Genomic DNA, 18,636 nt, shown 5'->3' with positions numbered 1-18,636 from the left:
CCTAAATTGAATTTTACTCAAAACTAAACCATTCTTGATCAAATCTCAATTTGAATATAACCTAATTTTGAAAATAAAATTGGATCTAAAGAATCAATATAAAAACCACATCATTAATCAAATCTAAACATAAATTGAATTCTTTATATTCCAAACAATTTTTTTCCATTTCCAAACTTTTACTGAATCGTGTAGATTATTCATTTCATTTTCTTTTATTTTCTGACAAATAAAATTAAGTAAACGATGAAATTGATCTAAACCATCTTGGATATTCCCAAGCAAGCTTGACTGGAAGCTGAGCATGGATGAACTGAAGAGAGAAAAGGAGCATGGAACCAAACTGGTTTGGGTAAAACTGAGGGTAAGTTTCATATGGTGGTCGTTTTAGTCATTAAAAGTGTAGAGCTCATTTGAAGAATTTGTGAAACAATGTAGTTTCGAGAGGGCGAGAATGTTGTAGGTAAGATAGATAAGGTGGTCATGGGGGTTGGTTAGGAGGTTAAGGGAACGGGCTCGAGAAACTTTGTTAAGGGTGGACTGCTATAAGTCACGACTGGTGAAGTCTTTGAGTAAGGCAAGCTTGTAGACTAGGTCATTGAGAGATCCAAATTGGTTCGTTAAAGCGGTTATGGATGATGAGGGTTTGTAATTATGGGGTGAGAATATGCAAAGTAAGTTTTAATTTGGTTTCAACTTTCACCTTTTCTTTTTTCATAAACATAAAAAAGTTTTAGTAAATGAAAAATATTAAAAAAAATTACGTTAAAAGAGATGGAGAAGGGAGGAAAACATAAGGAGAACTAGAAGAGAATGGAAATTAAAGAAAATAAAAGAAGAAAATTAAATTTCTCAAAACGAAAAAATATTGGGATCAATTGTATAATTTGACCTATTTTTTTAAATGATAATTTAATGTGTCACTTCAGCTTAACTTACACCGTTAACGGCAATTAACGGCTCAATGACTAAAATGTTACAAATGTTACAAATGTTACAACACGTTAACGTAAGTGACTAAAACGTAACATTTCAAACATAAGTGACTAAAATGTAACCTGAAGTAAACAAAAGTGACTATTTTGATAGTTTACCCTTCATTAATTTTGCTAAAATTAAGCATAATCACAAATTAACCTTTAAATTTTATAATTTGTCAATTTGATCTTTACTCTTTTTAATTTTTATTTTAGTAAAATTGGATGTTTATAGTTTAATAGGACCGTTAAAAATTACTTCAACGTTCACATGGCAACTCGCTTATTGTTCACATATATTTTATAATTGATGCAACATTTTTTTTTAAATGACATGGAGAAGTCAGGGGGGCTGGCAAGGGCCCCGCCTCCCCTTAAAATGAAATTTTTTATTTAAGCCCTTTTATAATTTATAAAATTTTAAATTAGTAATGGTAAAATTGCACTTTGACACTCCAAAAATGATAAGAATTTGATTTAATATGTAACAGCTCGGTTTTAGTTAAATTAGAATAGTGGTTTCAGAACCACAAATTTGAGGTCAAAAAATTATTTTAATATTATTTTTTATATTTACAGCATGTGAATATATGTGTGTGAAAGTTTCGTAAAGAAATTTTACTATTTGGATGCTTAATATGGTAAAAAGGACTAAATCGCGTAAAGTGTAAAAGTTATGTCTTATACGCTAAATGTGTCTAATAGCTATAGAACATTAAAGTAAAGTTCCTTAAGTAGTAAATAGGCCATTTATGAGTTAGTGGATGATAGTGGAGTGGCATTTGGTGTAATTACTAATTTTTTTAATGGTAAAATAGAAAATAAGTAAATTAAAGATAAAATAAATAAAACAAAATTTACCAACCCATTTGCTCCATCTTCTCCACCAAAATTTTCAGCAAAATAAGGGTTTTTGAAGCTTAAAATTTCATCCACTTAATTCCTTTGCATGTAAGTGATTCCTTGTCCTGTTTTTGTTGATTTTTATGTTTCTGGGATCGTTGCTTTGTATTCTAGCTAGCCCATGCTTTAATTTTTGAAATTTATTATTATTTTGTGAAATGAAATTGATGAATATTCAAGCATTTTGTTGTTTGATGATGAAAAATAAATATTTTTTGATAGATTATCATATTTTATTAAGCGATTTTTGATAAAAAAATGCTTATTATGGATTAAATTGTGAAATTTGTAAAATGGAGAGTTGAAATGTGAAAAAAATGGAATTAATGGGCTGTCAGGGACCTAGGGAAGATTCAGCTATGCTTTGGTATGATTAAATTTTGTGTATTTTGTGTATTTTTGAAATAGGAACTAAATTGTAAAAAATGTGAAAGTTTAGGGGCAAATGTGTAAAATAGCCCTAATATGTGTTTTAGATTAAATTGAATAAATAGTTGATTAAATAAGCTAATTTTGATAATATATAGATCAAGATAAGTTGAGATTGGGATTAGATTGGGGAAAAGGAAAGGTGAACGAATAGTCGATAATTTCCATTCGAGTAACTCGAGATAAGTTCGTATAATTAGAATCGAGCTTTCATTTAATTGCAATTGTATGAAATGAATATTTATATATATGTGAATTGAATGGTTGAACTAAAAGATATTGAATTGTCTAATTTGAAATGTATTGAGTAATACCGAACCCCGTTTGAACTATGGAAAATCATAGGATACGAGTGACATGTCACTAGGGTTACCGTTTTGGTCGAGCTCCTGCATTTATTGCGGACTCACCACAGCTTGTATGAGCTTACCGATATATCAGCTCGATAGAGCTTACCGTTCTTCAACTCGGAATGAGCTTACCAATCATGGCTCAAAAGAGAGAAAATGATCATGAATTGACGGATTACCGATTAATGCACATAGTGTGTATCACCCGAGTATCCTTCGATGTTTCATTAGGTTCAACAGGCATTATACTATTACCGATTATATGATTGAGAAAGAAATGGAATATGATCTATATGAATTGTATAGATGAAATATGATATGTGTCATGAGGACGTATGGAACTGGAAACGAAATTTTATGAAATGTATGAAAGAAATCATGAAAGAGTAAAATTTGCAATAAAACAGTTTTGGACAACAGCAGTTGTATAACTTTGAAAACTCATTAAAAATTGTGCGAATCTCATTAGAGGTTGAATAAGACATGAAATTAAAACTTATTGAGTCTAGTTTCACATAGAATAAACGGTGTAAGCAAGAATCTCGTATTATGAGATATTCGAATTTTTGTGAGATAAGGTCAAAATGATTTCGGAATCCCCTATTCTGACTTAGGAAAATCATTAAAAATTGTATAAAATGAATTATGGGTTAGAATTTATATGATTAAAATTCTTAATGATTCTATATTCAAGAAAAAAAAACGAGAGTATCATCCAAATCCTATACTAAGAGATAATTAATTTTTAGAGAAGAAGGGTCAAAACCGTCAGACAACAGAATAGGGACGACTTTGAGGAATTAACTGTACTTATTGGCTAAACCAAAAATTCTAAAAATTTTATGGTAAGAATATAAGTGAGTCTAGTTTTGAGAAAATGGAACTATGTGCACTTTTGATTGTATTATCTTGAGAACATGAGGAATGATCTTTATTCTTACTCGGTTTATTTTTCGTGTTTATAATCTGTTAAGTTAGCTAGATCCATGAATTTAGTTCATTGCATAGTTATGTGTTTTGATGTTCTTGCCATCATGAGGTATATTGTCAAATGTGTATAAGATATGTTTTGCAAGTTGCTTATGAATTTGATTGATATTTGTTAAATGTTTTAATAATTTTTGATTGAGATATTTCATCTTTTGAAGCAATCAATTTTTTTTCTTTCGTTCATTCAATGAATTGATTAATTTCATCTTGAATTTTACATATTATTTTCAGAAATTGCACTGCCGTATTTTTTGATTTCAATTCGCATATTATTCGCCTTGTTTCAATTCAAGAAATTTTTCATTTCTAATGAATTGCTATCGATATATTTCTTTCAAATTCATATTGAAGAATTTCAATGAACAACAATATTAGGTATTCCATTTCAACAAAGATATAGCATTTTCAAACATGCTGTGCGTGAAAGTTCATCAAAAACCCGATGTTTGAAGTGTTACATCGATGTTTAGAGCTGTTTGAAGTGTTTTTGATGAACTTTCCTGCACACCTGACGAATGTTAGAAGTGTGTTATATCTTTGTTGAGAGATAGAGCATACCAATGGTGGAATACACTAATATCTGTTGTTCCGTGAGAAAGAGTTAATTGGGAATTCTTCCAATCTGTGTTCAGAAAGAAATATATCAGCCAACGGTTCATCGATTAGAAACGAAGGGAATTTCTTGAATTGAAACAAGGCCGAATGACAGTAACTGAGTATGAGCGAGAATTTGTACGACTCAACAAATACACTCGTGAATGTGTTTCTACCGAGGCTATAATATGTAAAAGATTCAAGTATGGATTAAATGAAGATATCCAATTGCTAGTTGAGATTCTTGAGTTGAAAGAGTTCGTTGTCCTAGTTGAACGAGCCTGTAAAGCTGAAGAGCTTGGTAAAAAGAAAAGAAAAGTTGATTCTGAAGCAAGAGATGTTAGAAAAAGATTTGCGGGAAGGTCTCATCAGTCCGCATCCAAGAAATTTGGAGAGTATCATCCTCGTTCTACTGCTTCTGCGGGGATTTCGATCCGAGATAGAGAGGTAAGACAGTACAGCTCTAAACCTCAGATGACGTAACATCTGATGTAACACCCTTAACCAGTAACCGTCGCCGGAATAGGTTAAGAGGCATTACCAGACTTTCAACTCAGTTCAGATCGGTAATTCATCAAACATTTAACAAATATCATTTTATTTCAGTAATTATCAATTATTCATAAGCAAACTTGCAAAAACATATCATCTTATTCACATTTAACCATTATAACAACTAAGCCAAATCTCATGGTTTAAGAACACTAAAACACATAACTATACAATAAGATAAAGTAACCTAAAACATATTTCCATAAACTAGCCTATACATGTCATATTTACACAATTTCCATGAGTTCAAAAGTACCAAGAAATCGACTAGATAGTGTGATGCTTATCTCCGACGTCGTCTAAATCGAGCTAGCTAACGAACCACTATAAAACACGAAGAAGTAAATTGAGTAAGCATTAAAGCTTAGTAAGTTGATATGTAAATAATAAGCAATCTGTTAGCATGCTTTTACCAATCCTCACAACATGTTCTCAAGATAATACAATCAAAATTGCACATAGTTCCACTATTTACTCATGTTCACATCAAGCTGTCTACTCGAGTCATAGTCACTAAATTATTTATATCTTGCGCTACGGGACTCCAAATTAAGATCCTCTTGATTTTCCTGAAACTAGACTCACATATCTTCTTGACATAAAATTTTTAAAATTTTTCTTTAGCCAATAAGTACAGTTAATTCTTCAAAGTCGTCCCTATTTTGCTGTCTGACAATTCCGACCCTTCTTCTTTAAAAATTAATTATCTCTTAGTACGGGATTTGGATGATACTCCCATTTGTTTCTCTTGAATATAGACTCATTAAGAATTTTAATCATATAAATTCTAACCCATAATTCATTTTATACAATTTTTAATGATTTTCCTATGTAAGAACAGGGGATTTCGAAATCATTCTGACATTATCTCACAAAAATTCAAATATATCATAATACGAGATTCTTTTGCTTACACCGTTTCTTCTATGTGAAATTAGACTCAATAATATTTAATTTCATGTCTTATTAAACCTCTAATGCGATTCTCACAATTTTTAGTGATTTTTGAAAGTTATACAACTGTTGATGTCCAAAACTGTTTTATTGCAAATTTTACTCTTTCATTATTTCTTTCATACATTTCATAAAATTTCGTTTTCAGTTCCTTACGTCCTCATGACGCATATCATATTTCATCTATACAATTCACATAGATCATATTCCATTTCATTCTCAATCATATAATCGGTAACAGTATAATGCCCGTTGAACCTAATGAAACATCGAATGATACTCAGGTGATACACACTATGTGCATTAATCGGTAATCCGTCAATTCATTATCATTTTCGCTCTTTTGAGCCATGATCGGTAAGTTCATTCCGAACTGAAGAACGGTTAGCTCTATCAAGCTGAAACGGTAAGCTCATAAGAGCTGATATATCGGTAAGCTCGTACGAGCTATGGTGAGTCCGCAAAAAATGCAGGAGCTCGACCAAAACGGTAACCCTAGTGACATGTCACTCGTATCCTACGATTTTCCATAGTTCAAACGGGGTTCAGTATTACTCAATACATTTCAAATTAGGCAATTCAGTATCGTTTAGTTCAACCATTCAATTCACATATATATATATACATATTCATTTCATACAATTGCAATTAAATGAAAGTTTGATTCTAATTATACGAACTTACCTTGAGTTGCTCGGATGAAAATTATCGACTATTCGTCCACTTTTCCTTTTCCCCGATCTAATCCCAATCTCGACTTATCTTGATCTATATATTATCAAAATCAGCTTATTTAATCAACTATTTATTGAATTTAATCCAAAACACACATTAGGGTTATTTTACACATTTACCCTTAAATTTTCATATTTTTACAATTTAGTCCCTATTTCAAAACTACACAAAATACACAAAATTTCATTATACCAAAGCATAGCTGAATCTTCCCTAGGTCCCTAACAGCCCATTAATTCCATTAATTTCACATTTCAACCCCCCCAATTTACAAATTTCACAATTTAATCCATAATAAGCATTTTTATCAAAAATCGCTTAATAAAATATAATAATCTATCAACAAATATTTATTTTTTTATCATCAAACAAGAAAAATCTTGAATATTCATCAATGGCATTTCACAAAATCATCATCAAATTCGAAAATTAAAGCATGGACTAGCTAGAATACAAAGCAACGATCTCGAAAACATAAAAATCAACAAAAACAAGACAAGGAATCACTTTCATGCAAAGGAATTAAGTGCCTGAAATTTTAAGCTTCAAAAGCCCCTATATTTCTGAAAATTTCGGTGGAGAAGATGAAGCAAATGGGTTGGTAAATTTTGTTTTATTTATTTTATCTTTAATTTACTTATTTACTATTTTACCATTAAAAAAATTAGTAATTACACCAAATGTCACTCCACTATCATCCACTAACTCATAAATGGCCTATTTACTACTTAAGGATCTTTACTTTAATGTTTTATAGCTATTAGACACATTTAACTTATAGAACACAACTTTTACACTTTATGCGATTTAGTCCTTTTTACCTAATTACATTCAAATAGTAAAATTTCTTTACTAAACTTTTACACATATATATTCACATGCTTTAAATACCAAAAATAATATTAAATAATTTTTTGACCTCGGATTTATGGTTCCGAAACTACTGTTCCGATTTAACTAAAATCGGGCAGTTACATAATCCTTTAAAATTATAAAGATACAAACTATTAAAATGGTAAAATTACATTTTTACTATCGTAAAATATACAATTTAATTCTGCTCCCAAAAAGTTTCTGGCTTTGCCCTTGTTATACGATAAGATAATGAAAATTTTAAAAATAAAAAATTAACATAAAATCTATAAAAAATTAAATTTATGAGAACATTAAAAAGTATTCAAATTTTAAAAATAGAAACATTAAAAAGTATTCAAATTTTAAAAATAGAAAGAAAAAAAGTAAAAATACATAAAATTTAGTCCTCTACATTTACATTGCTCATTTTAATCCTTTAGATAACATTTTCTTTGTTAACTCTATTTGAAAATAATAACATGAGCTTTTTATATTTTACATGTGATTATTTGGCTATTATATAGCAGCAGACGATGGCATTTGCCTATGCTGCATTATTTGATTAAAATAAAAGCATAAAATGACGTAAACTACATTAATAATTATCCAATTATTAACATTTTTATCACTTAATTATCAAAAAGCTTTAAAATGGTTATTTAACTATTCAATTCTATATTTGATCACTAATTGCTAATGATGACGACTTTTAAAATTGACATAATAGCAACTTTAACCTCAATATTTATAAATTATATCAATTTACTCTTGATTCTAAAATAATTAACCTTAACATTTTGCACATTGTGTAATTTGATCTCTCTTTTCTTTTTTGCAGCTTTGCTTTTCTTTATGACATTAAAGGTTAATTTTAAAAGAATGAGAAAATAAGAAAAATTATTATCTCGGATTTTGTGAGTTTCAATTTTGTATACTTTCAATCAAATTCAGATGATAACTTTGTTTTTTAACTTTTAGAAAAGGGTCACAAGAAAAGCAAAATTGCAAAATATAGCATATTATACAATGTATAAATGCTAAGACATAACATATAAACGTTGAATTATCATACCAATTTTAAAAGAAAAGACAAATTTTAATAATTGAGTGACCTTTCATAAATGAGTTAATAATCGTATGAGAATGCCCTAAATTATTAAACTGAAAAATGGATTGGAAAAGACAAAGAAAGCAAACCTTAAAGCTTTACCAACAACGGAAAGCAATGTTTGTTTAGTGTACTTTTCAATCAAAGTTTACTTTCCTTTTTCATTTCAAGAATTTGGTGTAGTTTTCTTTCATCTTTTAATGTGATTTACTTATTTTAATCAAAAGGTGAAATATAAAATTCACACCAACAACTTATGTACTATATTAATTTTAGGAGTTATTCATAATTTTATCCTTTTAAAAATTCTAGATTAGTTAAATATAGATAGACCTCCACGTGGGGCTGTCGTCTAATTTCTAACAATTTTGTTAAATTGATCCATTTTGATAAAAAGGAAAATTTTAAAATGTCGAGGGTAGGGTTTAAATTGACAACAATGGTGAATTTTGAGGAATAAATTTGTGGTTAGACCAATTTTTTAAATGAAGTAAAGAGAAAATAGTTGCCAAAAGATTGAAAGTGAGCGGGATCAATTTAGAACAAATAAACTACAAGGACGGCATCAAAAGAAATCAAAAAGTATAGGGACTAAAAATAGAATTTAACCAAAATTGGAAACACTAAGCAATCAACGAAAAATCAGCCGAAGCAACGGATAGCAATTTGATGAACAAAAACTAGGATTGAAGTGGTTGATTTGGGTAGTTGAGCGGCGAAAACAATATGAACCCAACATATCGTGTTTCTTCTTTGCTCCTATCGCCATGTTTTTTGTTTCATGTCCTAAAATGAAAAGCTTAGTGACGGATTCTACAATCCATGAAAAATATTTGACAAAGCAAAACCAAGCCCGTTCTTTGTTTTTAACTCTTTTTTTCTCCTTTGATTGACACCCCCAAAAGTCCTTTCTCTATCTCATCACCCTTCTTTTTTGTATTTTTTCTTTTTTCTTTCTCATATATCCGTCAAATCACAGCACCTGTGATTAAGAGAAACAGGAGGAGCAAGAAGTGAATAAGCTATATGGCAGGCATTGTTCTATCTGGTTCTTGTTCTTCAAGGTTGCTGCTTAGAGACAGGGAAGCAGGTAGCAATGGAGCTTCTCTGCCTCAGTACAATGGGCTCAGAGCTGTGGACACCATGCACTTGCCTTCATCTCGGACCCCTAAACTTTCTTGTTCAGGTATTTGGCTTAAGGTCTTTGTGTTCTATTGGCATGTGATCATGGGATAATCATAATTAGTGTGAATATCATTTGAGTCCCAGTTTTTAGTTGTTCACTTTAGTTTCACTCTTTGACACAACCGACGTCTCTTGTAGCTAACTTGTGTCTTGGATCAATCAGGTCCAAAATGCAGAACAATCAGGGCCATGGCATCGCCAACGGTCTCAGCTCCGAAAAGAGAAACAGATCCTAAGAAAAGAATAGTTATAACAGGAATGGGTCTAGTGTCAGTTTTTGGCAGTGACATTGATAACTTCTATAACAAACTTCTTGAGGGAGAGAGTGGTATCACACAAATTGACAAGTTTGATGCTACAAATTATTCAGTCCGATTCGCCGGTCAAATCCGTGATTTTTCATCTAAAGGGTACATCGACGGGAAGAATGACCGTCGTCTCGATGATTGCTGGAGGTACTGCTTAGTTGCTGGACGAAGGGCCCTGGATGAAGCCAACCTTGGTTCTGAAGCCCTTGAGAAAGTAAGTCTTTCAAAATCTTGTGTGTGTGTGTGTGTTTTAAAGTGACTACTTTTGCATGTTGACGATAACTGAAACAACCCTTTTGGTTGTTGTGCGCCATAGCTGGACAAAACAAGGATTGGGGTGCTGGTGGGCACAGGCATGGGAGGGCTAACAGCTTTCAGCAATGGAGTGGAAGCTCTGATTCAAAAGGGATACAAGAAGATCACTCCATTTTTTATCCCTTACTCCATCACCAACATGGGATCAGCATTACTAGCTATAGATACTGGCTTAATGGGACCTAACTATTCCATTTCAACTGCTTGTGCAACTGCAAATTACTGCTTTTATGCAGCTGCCAATCACATCAGGAGAGGTGAAGCTGACATCATGGTAGCTGGTGGGACCGAGGCTGCTGTCATGCCGACTGGGATCGGCGGGTTTATAGCTTGCCGGGCGTTGTCTCAACGAAATGATGAACCCAAGAGGGCTTCCAGACCTTGGGACAAGGACCGTGATGGTTTCGTCATGGGAGAAGGCTGCGGTGTCCTGGTAATCATTCATAATAAGTTTGTATCTCTGTGTCATTAGTGAATCAATTCATAGTATTCATACTTATATAAAACCTTTTCCCCCCTTTGCATGCAGGTTATCGAGAGCTTGGATCATGCTATGCAAAGAGGGGCTAACATCATTGCAGAATACTTGGGGGGTGCTGTGACTTGCGATGCTCATCATATGACTGATCCCCGTTCAGATGGGCTTGGAGTTTCATCATGCATAAGCAAAAGTTTAGAAGATGCTGGAGTTTCCCCTGAAGAGGCAAGAACAACACTTGACTTTTGACTATGAAAAGAAACTTGAACAATTTATACATTGTTGAACCATTGATCTGCAGGTGAACTATGTAAATGCTCATGCGACATCCACGTTGGCCGGAGATTTGGCTGAGGTTAATGCAATAAAAAAGGTCTTCAAGAACACCTCTGAGATAAAGATGAATGGGACAAAGGTGACAAACAAAAATTACAAATCATTATATTTGATGCTATGGAAAATGGCTAAGGACTAAAGCAATTTTTTTTCTGTTTCTCATTTCAGTCAATGATTGGACATGGACTTGGAGCTGCTGGAGGATTGGAGGCCATAGCAACCGTAAAAGCAATTACAACTGGCTGGCTGCATCCTACCATTAACCAAGATGTAAATATTTCACCCAACATTTTGCAAAAAGAACCCTTGGTTTGCAAATGATTTGATGTTCTTGTATCTTCTCTTCTATGCAGAACTTGGAGCCTGAAGTGACAATCGATACGGTTCCCAATGTGAAGAAACAGCATGAAGTCAATGTTGGTACGTACTCTTATTCTCCAACTAAAAGTTGATGTTATTTCATAAAGGATTGAAGAGGTCAATGTTATTGGTATAAGCCATTGTATTTTTTGTAAATAATTTATGTTTCTTGATATCTCTGCAGCTATCTCCAATTCATTTGGATTTGGTGGACACAATTCAGTGGTAGTTTTTGCTCCTTTCAAACCATAAAAGAAACGTTCTTCTTTTTTTCGAACTTTCCTTCACTTAAGATATACATCACTGACTATAAAAAATGAAGTCTCTGCAAGCAGCTTGAGTGAGATATTGCAGGCACTTGTAATTGTATCCATCAAAATGGATTACTTCCCTGTTTTTTTTTTGGTTTTGTTGATCAATAAAATATACAACACATTTTTCTAGATTTTCGTGGTTTGTTAGTGGATTCTGTACTTGGATTTTGTTGTGTTTTGAGGTTGAAGCAATGAGCAATGACTTGGATAATGTTAGATCACAGAAACCCGACTTGCTTGGTGCTATTTAAGAATTCCCAGAGAACGATGTTGCTATAATCTATATCTGTCTCTTACTCCTCCATTATACGTATAAAGGCTAATGGCTCCTACTTTTAAATCTTTTCTCTCCTTAGCTTTAGAAACACACACGTTTTGGATCAAAGGTTTAGATTTGTTTATGGTTCTTTTCTTTTTATTATTTCAAGGCTAAAGAGTCAGCAGTTCCCCCCCAAAAGAACTGTTAAATTAACCCTAACTCTTGACAGCTGCAATTTTTAGTTTATTTTCGTCATGCGACGAAACTTTAATTTTTTATTCAAAATTATTAAAAATTTATAAAATAAATAGAAAAGGAAAATTTATTAAAAAAAATATAGAAGTTCAAAAAATTATTAAAAATTAGGGTTAATTCATTTTTTAGGTTTCAACTTGGTAATGGTTCTCACAAGATTAAAACTTTTTTTTTTATCTAAGTTGGTCCATGAATTTGACAATTGCTCTCTCATTGGGGCTTGAACTTTGTTTGGTCCAAGTTAGCCCCTGAACTTGACAATTGTTCCCATGTTGGAGCCTAAACCTTTTTTATCCAACTTTTTTCAAGAAACTATTAGAGACTAACTTGAACAAAAAAAAAATTCAAGACCCAATGCAAGACCAATTGCCTAGTTGAAGGACTAATTTGGATAAAAAAAAGTTTAAACCCCAATGTCGTAACACTTACCAAGTTCAAACCTCAAATAATGAATTAACCCAAAACTTTATAGAAAATTACAAAAAAAAAAGTTATGTATAATAAAATATAATAAAAATTCCTACAATTTTATATATTGCATTGGTTGTCATTTACCTTCCCAATCCATTTCCGCACCTTAGTTTGTATCTCAAAACGACTCTCTTGTCATCGATGATGAACAAAGGGGTGCAAGCATTGGGGAGGTCTGTGTAAGATGAACACAATAGATAGCTTAAGGAATTAAATAATTTTTTATATAATTTTTAATAGGTGCTGTATTGTTAACAATGGTTAGTGTGCAAATGAAAAAAATATTAGTTTTATAATTTTCTTATATTTTTAATTTGTTTTATAATTTTATACTTTTATAATATTTTTATATTTTATATAAATTTTAATAATTTTCTATAGCTTTTAAATATATTCCATTTTTACAATATTTTTATTTTTATTGTAATTTATTTTTATTTTTATATTTTTTGTTATTTTAATAGTTTTGTTTTTAATATTTTTGTATTGTTTATAATTTTTAAATGGTTTTAAATATAAAATATCAATTTTCATCACATAGTACTAACTTAAAATGACACGTGGCGAAAATAACCCAAAAATAGCAACCATCACTCTTTAACAGTCAAAGAACTTAATTGATTAAATTTTTAATTTTCAAAGGCTTTAATTAATTTTTTGAAAAATATTTAGGGCTTTCTAGATCTTTTAACCTTATTTTAATATATGAGAATATACGGTAAAAGTACCATGAATGCACCTATATTAGGAGTCAGATTGCATTTGGCCCCTTTTACTTAAAAATGAGCAAACTAATCCTTTTATGTTAGATCAAAGAGCAAATTGATCATTTCTGTTAAAAATTTCATCAATTTGTACCATGTTTAAGGTTTAAGGTTGCCCCTCTCAACAATATCGTCTCTAAAGTTCAAATATGTATCTCTTCTTATAAGTGTAATATACTTTATCATTGCAACCAATACTTGTTTATTGAATGGTTGGTGTTTAATTGTGCATTTGATGCATGCATCATCCTTGTATGTTCCAATAAATCAAGCAATCTTTAACAATTAATGTCTTCTTTAAAGTGTATTGTCGACGGCCAAGGATGGATCCAAATAGGCAGTATCCCCTATTGGAATTTTTAATATATAAATTATCATGTATTTTAGATTTGGTGTCCATATATTATATTTCACATAATTTACCCTTTAAGCTATAAGGTTATACTTTATATTAACAAAGTATTTTCAATTTTTAATTATATAAACTTTAATAACAATCAAATATTAATATATGATGGGCCTTGAAAGACTAAACTTAGATGCCCCAATACGGAGTTTAAGGTAACATCCCTACTTAAAAAAAAAGAATATTTATGGTAGAAGTCCTTAAATAAGTGATCTATAAATAAATAGTAGTATAAAATTGTGATCGTTTTAGAGGAAATAGTCGACATGAAAACATAGAGGATTATTAGTAGGAGCAAGTGATTAAGTTTAAAATTCTATATCGAGTTCGAGACTAAACTGAATAAGTTGAGAAAGTATAGAGACTAAAGTGCAATTATCCTATTTTTATTTTGATAGAAATGACTTAATGGAAATTTTACCATTACTTAAAAAATCAATAGTTTCGTGATGGCTTTTAAATGATATTTTTATTAAATAATTATTATTTAATATATCAAATGAAGTAAGTTGCGCAAAGAAAGAAGAGGCAACTCTTTTCATACTAATTAACACAAAAGCAAAAAATGGTTAGAATGCGTAATAGAATAAAAAAAAACTAAAAACAAAAGAAAACCTAAGGCTAGAATCAAAAAAAAATATAAACTACCCAGTCGAAAACCCAAAACAATGGAAAACATCTTGAATTTTATATTCAAGGTGTTCCTGATCTGCTAAAATCACGAAAATTAAACTAGAGCCTTTTTATATGATAAATATTCGATCTTGAAATTTTGGGCACAAAATTTAACCCACAAAATATTTTTTAAATTTTTTTTCTCTTTTTCGTCTTTTTTTTATTTTTCAAAATTTTTCCGTTTTCTTTTTTTTGGGAAATATTTTTTTCAATGTACCAAAGTGTCAAGAAACAATATACAAAATTTCAGATCAATTTGAATTCGTTTATCCACTGAAATCAAAGGTTTTCCAAAAATTTTCATAGTAAAAACAGTTTTTAAAAACTGTTTAAGAAAATCGGTGAAAACACTTCATTTAGCACAAGGAAACAAATATATTAAGGATCCTTTTGTTTACCTGTGAAAGCTTTTATGAAAAATATTTTCAGACTTTTTTGATGGTTTTTTGGTGGAAAATAAATTATCATCGTAAAACATTCTCCAAAACACAGGAAAATGGTGCCTTTTTTTAGGAAAATATGTTACCTTTATTTTTTTCGTAAGACATTTTCCAATCTTTCTCCTTTTCACATCCCAGCACTTTGCTAAACCCTCTTACCCTTCTCTTTCCCCTTCATTACCACCCCGACCCAGGATTCATCTCTGTATCGAACACCTCTTTGCCTGTGTTGTGATTTAGCATCCCATCATCCCAAAACACGTTGATTCGACAAGACATTGAGGGGAAAGACATTTTTCTGTTTTCGGCTTTCTCATTGGTTTCACTCTTAAGCAGCTCACTCCCTTTTCTTGTTTATTTTACAAGTTAGTTTTGCTTCACCTCTAATCTGAACTATTTTTTATATTGGGTTCATGTTGATCAAAAATATCTTTTTGATCCATTGTTTTGGTTTTTGTTTATGGTCTCCAATCTAGGTTGTTTCAAGTTTTGGTTTTAAGTATGGTTTGAAGGGTTAGAATTGAAAAAGGTCATGCCTTATTGTTTTAGCTTTTGGAACTTTATAAAACCCTAAGCTTGAGTATGGAATGACCAAATTGGGATAATGAGGAAATGGGAAATTTGATGCGGTTTGATTTAACTTTTTAGTTGCCTGTATGCAAGCTTAGGGATTTTGGTGATGGGATAAACTTTGTCATTTAAAGTTTCACCTTTCTCTTATTAAGATGAATTAATTTTTGGGTTGTTTCTAATCGTTCCCCAACATTTTTCCTCAAATTAAGTGCTAAAAGGTTGCTAATTCTTTTGGACTTACCCACCAGTTTGATGCATATAATAAGCATATTTCAAATATTACTTGCTTTCATGTCTTATAAAACAAGATGATTAGTCTTATATTCTGGGGAGCCAGAGCATGAACCTTTCTGCTTTCGCAAGTTTAGTTATGAAATGAGTACTAGTTTATAAATTCATATCCAGTACAAGAAGATTCTTAAATGAACTTGACAACTTGAAATAATCATGAAATTATACTCAACAAGGTTAAAGAAATTTATCTTTATCAATCTTCAAAGATTGTAAGTATCTATAAAATATTATTTGATTAGCTTAGTGCTTGTTTTGAAAATTATGTAAGGATTCTAGTTTCATCTATAGATTCAAGGTCAAAGAACAGAAGACCTGTTGTAATTTCTAATTAAGCTTGGTTGAAAAAATATGTGAAGTAAAATTTTCTCTCAGCCAATTATCGCTGAATGAAAAAATTAAGAATAACAACAAGAAAACATGTTAAATAATAATGGTTCCCAAATTCATTGTTTGCAATTCCATTATTGCTTGTAATCCCTTTGATTCAAAGGATTCCACCATCTAAGGCAGCTCATCTCTTTTCTATTTCACATTTGCACCATTTGATTCATTTCTAAATCAATTGCCTTCTATGGATCTATTTCTGAATCAGTTTGTGAATCCACTTTTTTATCCTCTAATATTTCAAGTCTAAAAATCAAAGGACCTTAGACCTGTCTAAGTTAGAGCAGATCATGGATTAGGCTGGGCTTCAACAAAATCTTAGGCTCGTTTTCTAGGCCTATGCCCGGTCCAGCCAGAAATATAAGCCTAAAATTTTGTCCAAGCCTGACCAGAATTATAGAAGCCAAACTTGAGGCCAACTCGGCCCATATTAACTTTTTTTTTAGATTATTTTATTATATAAAACAAATTTTAAAAAATATAATATATCAAATACACTTAAAAACATTAAAACAAATATTAAAACAACAAACAAATTGAAAATACATTAAAAATTCTTTATACTAATATAGTTGCAACTAAAATAGTAGCAAAATTAATAATAAAACATAAGTTCTACCGTATCCAAATAATATTAAAAACAACAGTGAAACAACATTAAAAACGGTAGCAAAACAATATAAAAAAATGTACAAAAAACAACTCCCAAACAACAAAAATAACAGTAAGAATAGCAAAAAAAAAAAAAAAACATAAAAACCACAAAAATAATAGCAAAATTAGTAGCAAAAACAACACCAAAATACTAGTAACAGTAAGACAATTTTTATTAAAAATAATTATTTTATTCGGGTCAGGCCGGGCCAAAAAAATTTTACTTGAAGCTCGGCCCGTTTAGAAAACGGGTCTCATTTTTTGCCCAAGCCCATTTTTTGAGCCTATCTTTTTGTCCAAACCCTCTCATTTTTCAGGCGAGCCTTAGGGCAACCCGACCCATGACTAGGTCTAGTTTAAATGTGGATTTGGAATGTGCGGTGGGGTGGGGTGAGGTACGATGCGTTTACTTACTTTTTGTTTCACGCTACAGTACTGCTACAGTATCTAATTTCATCACTACTATTGTTTTTATACTAACCGTAGGTAAATGCATCGCCCATCCAAACCTATCCTAAGTCTATGGTTTTGCCAGTAATATGTTCAACCTTTTACCCATATCATTTATCAACATATACAAGTAACATAAAACAGTTTTAGCTAAAAAATAACTGAAGTTTGTGGTTGATTTTTTTAGTAGTTTTCTGACGACACTAAGGTTTAAGGAACAATTTCTCTCAAGAAAAGGGCATCATACAATAACAACACATGATATTGTACTGTTATAGCCAGAAAAAATCTAAATTGTCTAAGGCTCTATCAATTCATGATAACTATGAGAACTTCACATCACAGTAAATAATATAAAGACCAGTTTAGATTTATGGTTACCCATTGGCATGAAACTAGATCACTCTAACGATAATCCTGCTTTTGAGGTATCTCGCACATAGTAAGATGACATTTGATCAATGTTATAAACATATATTTGTTAGCTGTCGATTGTTCCTAAATTTTTATTTCTGTTGCTTAATTCTTTTGTCGTTTTATGATTTTTTTTAGTTGAATGATTTGTTATCATTCTTTTTAGTTGAATGTTTGTTTTTAGTTTCTCACTTATGCTTTTTTGAAGTTTTAACTTGTTGCAAAGCTCAAAAATCTATTCGATTTGTATTGTTATTGTTGATGTTGGCTTTGTTAATTCCTGAGCTTAAATATAACTTGAAATTATTTTGTTAATGATCAAATATTTGTGTGGCATTATTTTGTATAGATGGACCGTAATCAAGATCATAATGCAATTGTTGGGGTTGTGGCTTCAGTTTTAGCTTTTAAGGCTATTTGGATTAAAAAAATTAAAAACTAGGAAGGAAATCACTTCTCACCCTCGTGTGAATTGAGATTATGAAAGAAAATTATATTTATATTATTTTATATAGAGATGACCAACATTGTATTAATGTGACAAGGATGAGACCTATTGCTTTTTTAATTTGTGTGACATTCTTAGTAAGAACAAATTGTTACAATTAACTCAATCGGTGAATATTAGGGAGCAAGTAGTTATATTTTTACATATAATTGGTCAAAATGTAAGGTTTCAAATGATTGGATCAAGATATTATAAATCAATTGAGACAATTCATCGTTACTTTAGGGTTGTATTGAGAGCAATTTTGAAATTGTATATTCTAGTTATTAGATTATCTAATGAGTCAACTCTTAGTGAAATCAGAAACAATCGAAGGTTTTATCCTTATTTTAAAGATTGTATTAGA

At 30.9% G+C, this 18,636-nt stretch overlaps 1 protein-coding gene across 1 annotated transcript; it reads left to right on the top strand.

The window, feature by feature from the left end:
- Positions 1–9,157: 9,157 nt before the first annotated feature.
- LOC105791331 (3-oxoacyl-[acyl-carrier-protein] synthase I, chloroplastic) lies at positions 9,158–11,872 on the top strand. Its single transcript, XM_012619359.2, has 8 exons — positions 9,158–9,633; positions 9,796–10,154; positions 10,257–10,688; positions 10,785–10,958; positions 11,035–11,148; positions 11,238–11,339; positions 11,423–11,489; positions 11,614–11,872. Exons 1-8 carry the CDS (start codon positions 9,474–9,476, stop codon positions 11,679–11,681), a joined length of 1,476 nt encoding a protein of 491 aa, XP_012474813.1. The 5' UTR covers positions 9,158–9,473; the 3' UTR covers positions 11,682–11,872.
- Positions 11,873–18,636: the final 6,764 nt, after the last annotated feature.

The sequence above is a fragment of the Gossypium raimondii genome, chromosome 8 (genome assembly GCF_025698545.1).
Source record: "Gossypium raimondii isolate GPD5lz chromosome 8, ASM2569854v1, whole genome shotgun sequence".
Lineage (NCBI taxonomy): Eukaryota > Viridiplantae > Streptophyta > Magnoliopsida > Malvales > Malvaceae > Gossypium > Gossypium raimondii.
Note: the sequence above shows the minus strand (reverse complement) of the source record. Positions and strands in the feature narration are given on the sequence as shown.

Coding starts and splice junctions, on each gene's coding strand:
- LOC105791331 (XM_012619359.2), top strand. CDS start 9,474: ATGGCAGGCATTGTTCTATCTGGTTCTTGTTCTTCAAGGTTGCTGCTT. Junction 9,634..9,795: donor CCCTAAACTTTCTTGTTCAG/GTATTTGGCTTA, acceptor TGGATCAATCAG/GTCCAAAATGCAGAACAATC. Junction 10,155..10,256: donor GTTCTGAAGCCCTTGAGAAA/GTAAGTCTTTCA, acceptor TGTGCGCCATAG/CTGGACAAAACAAGGATTGG.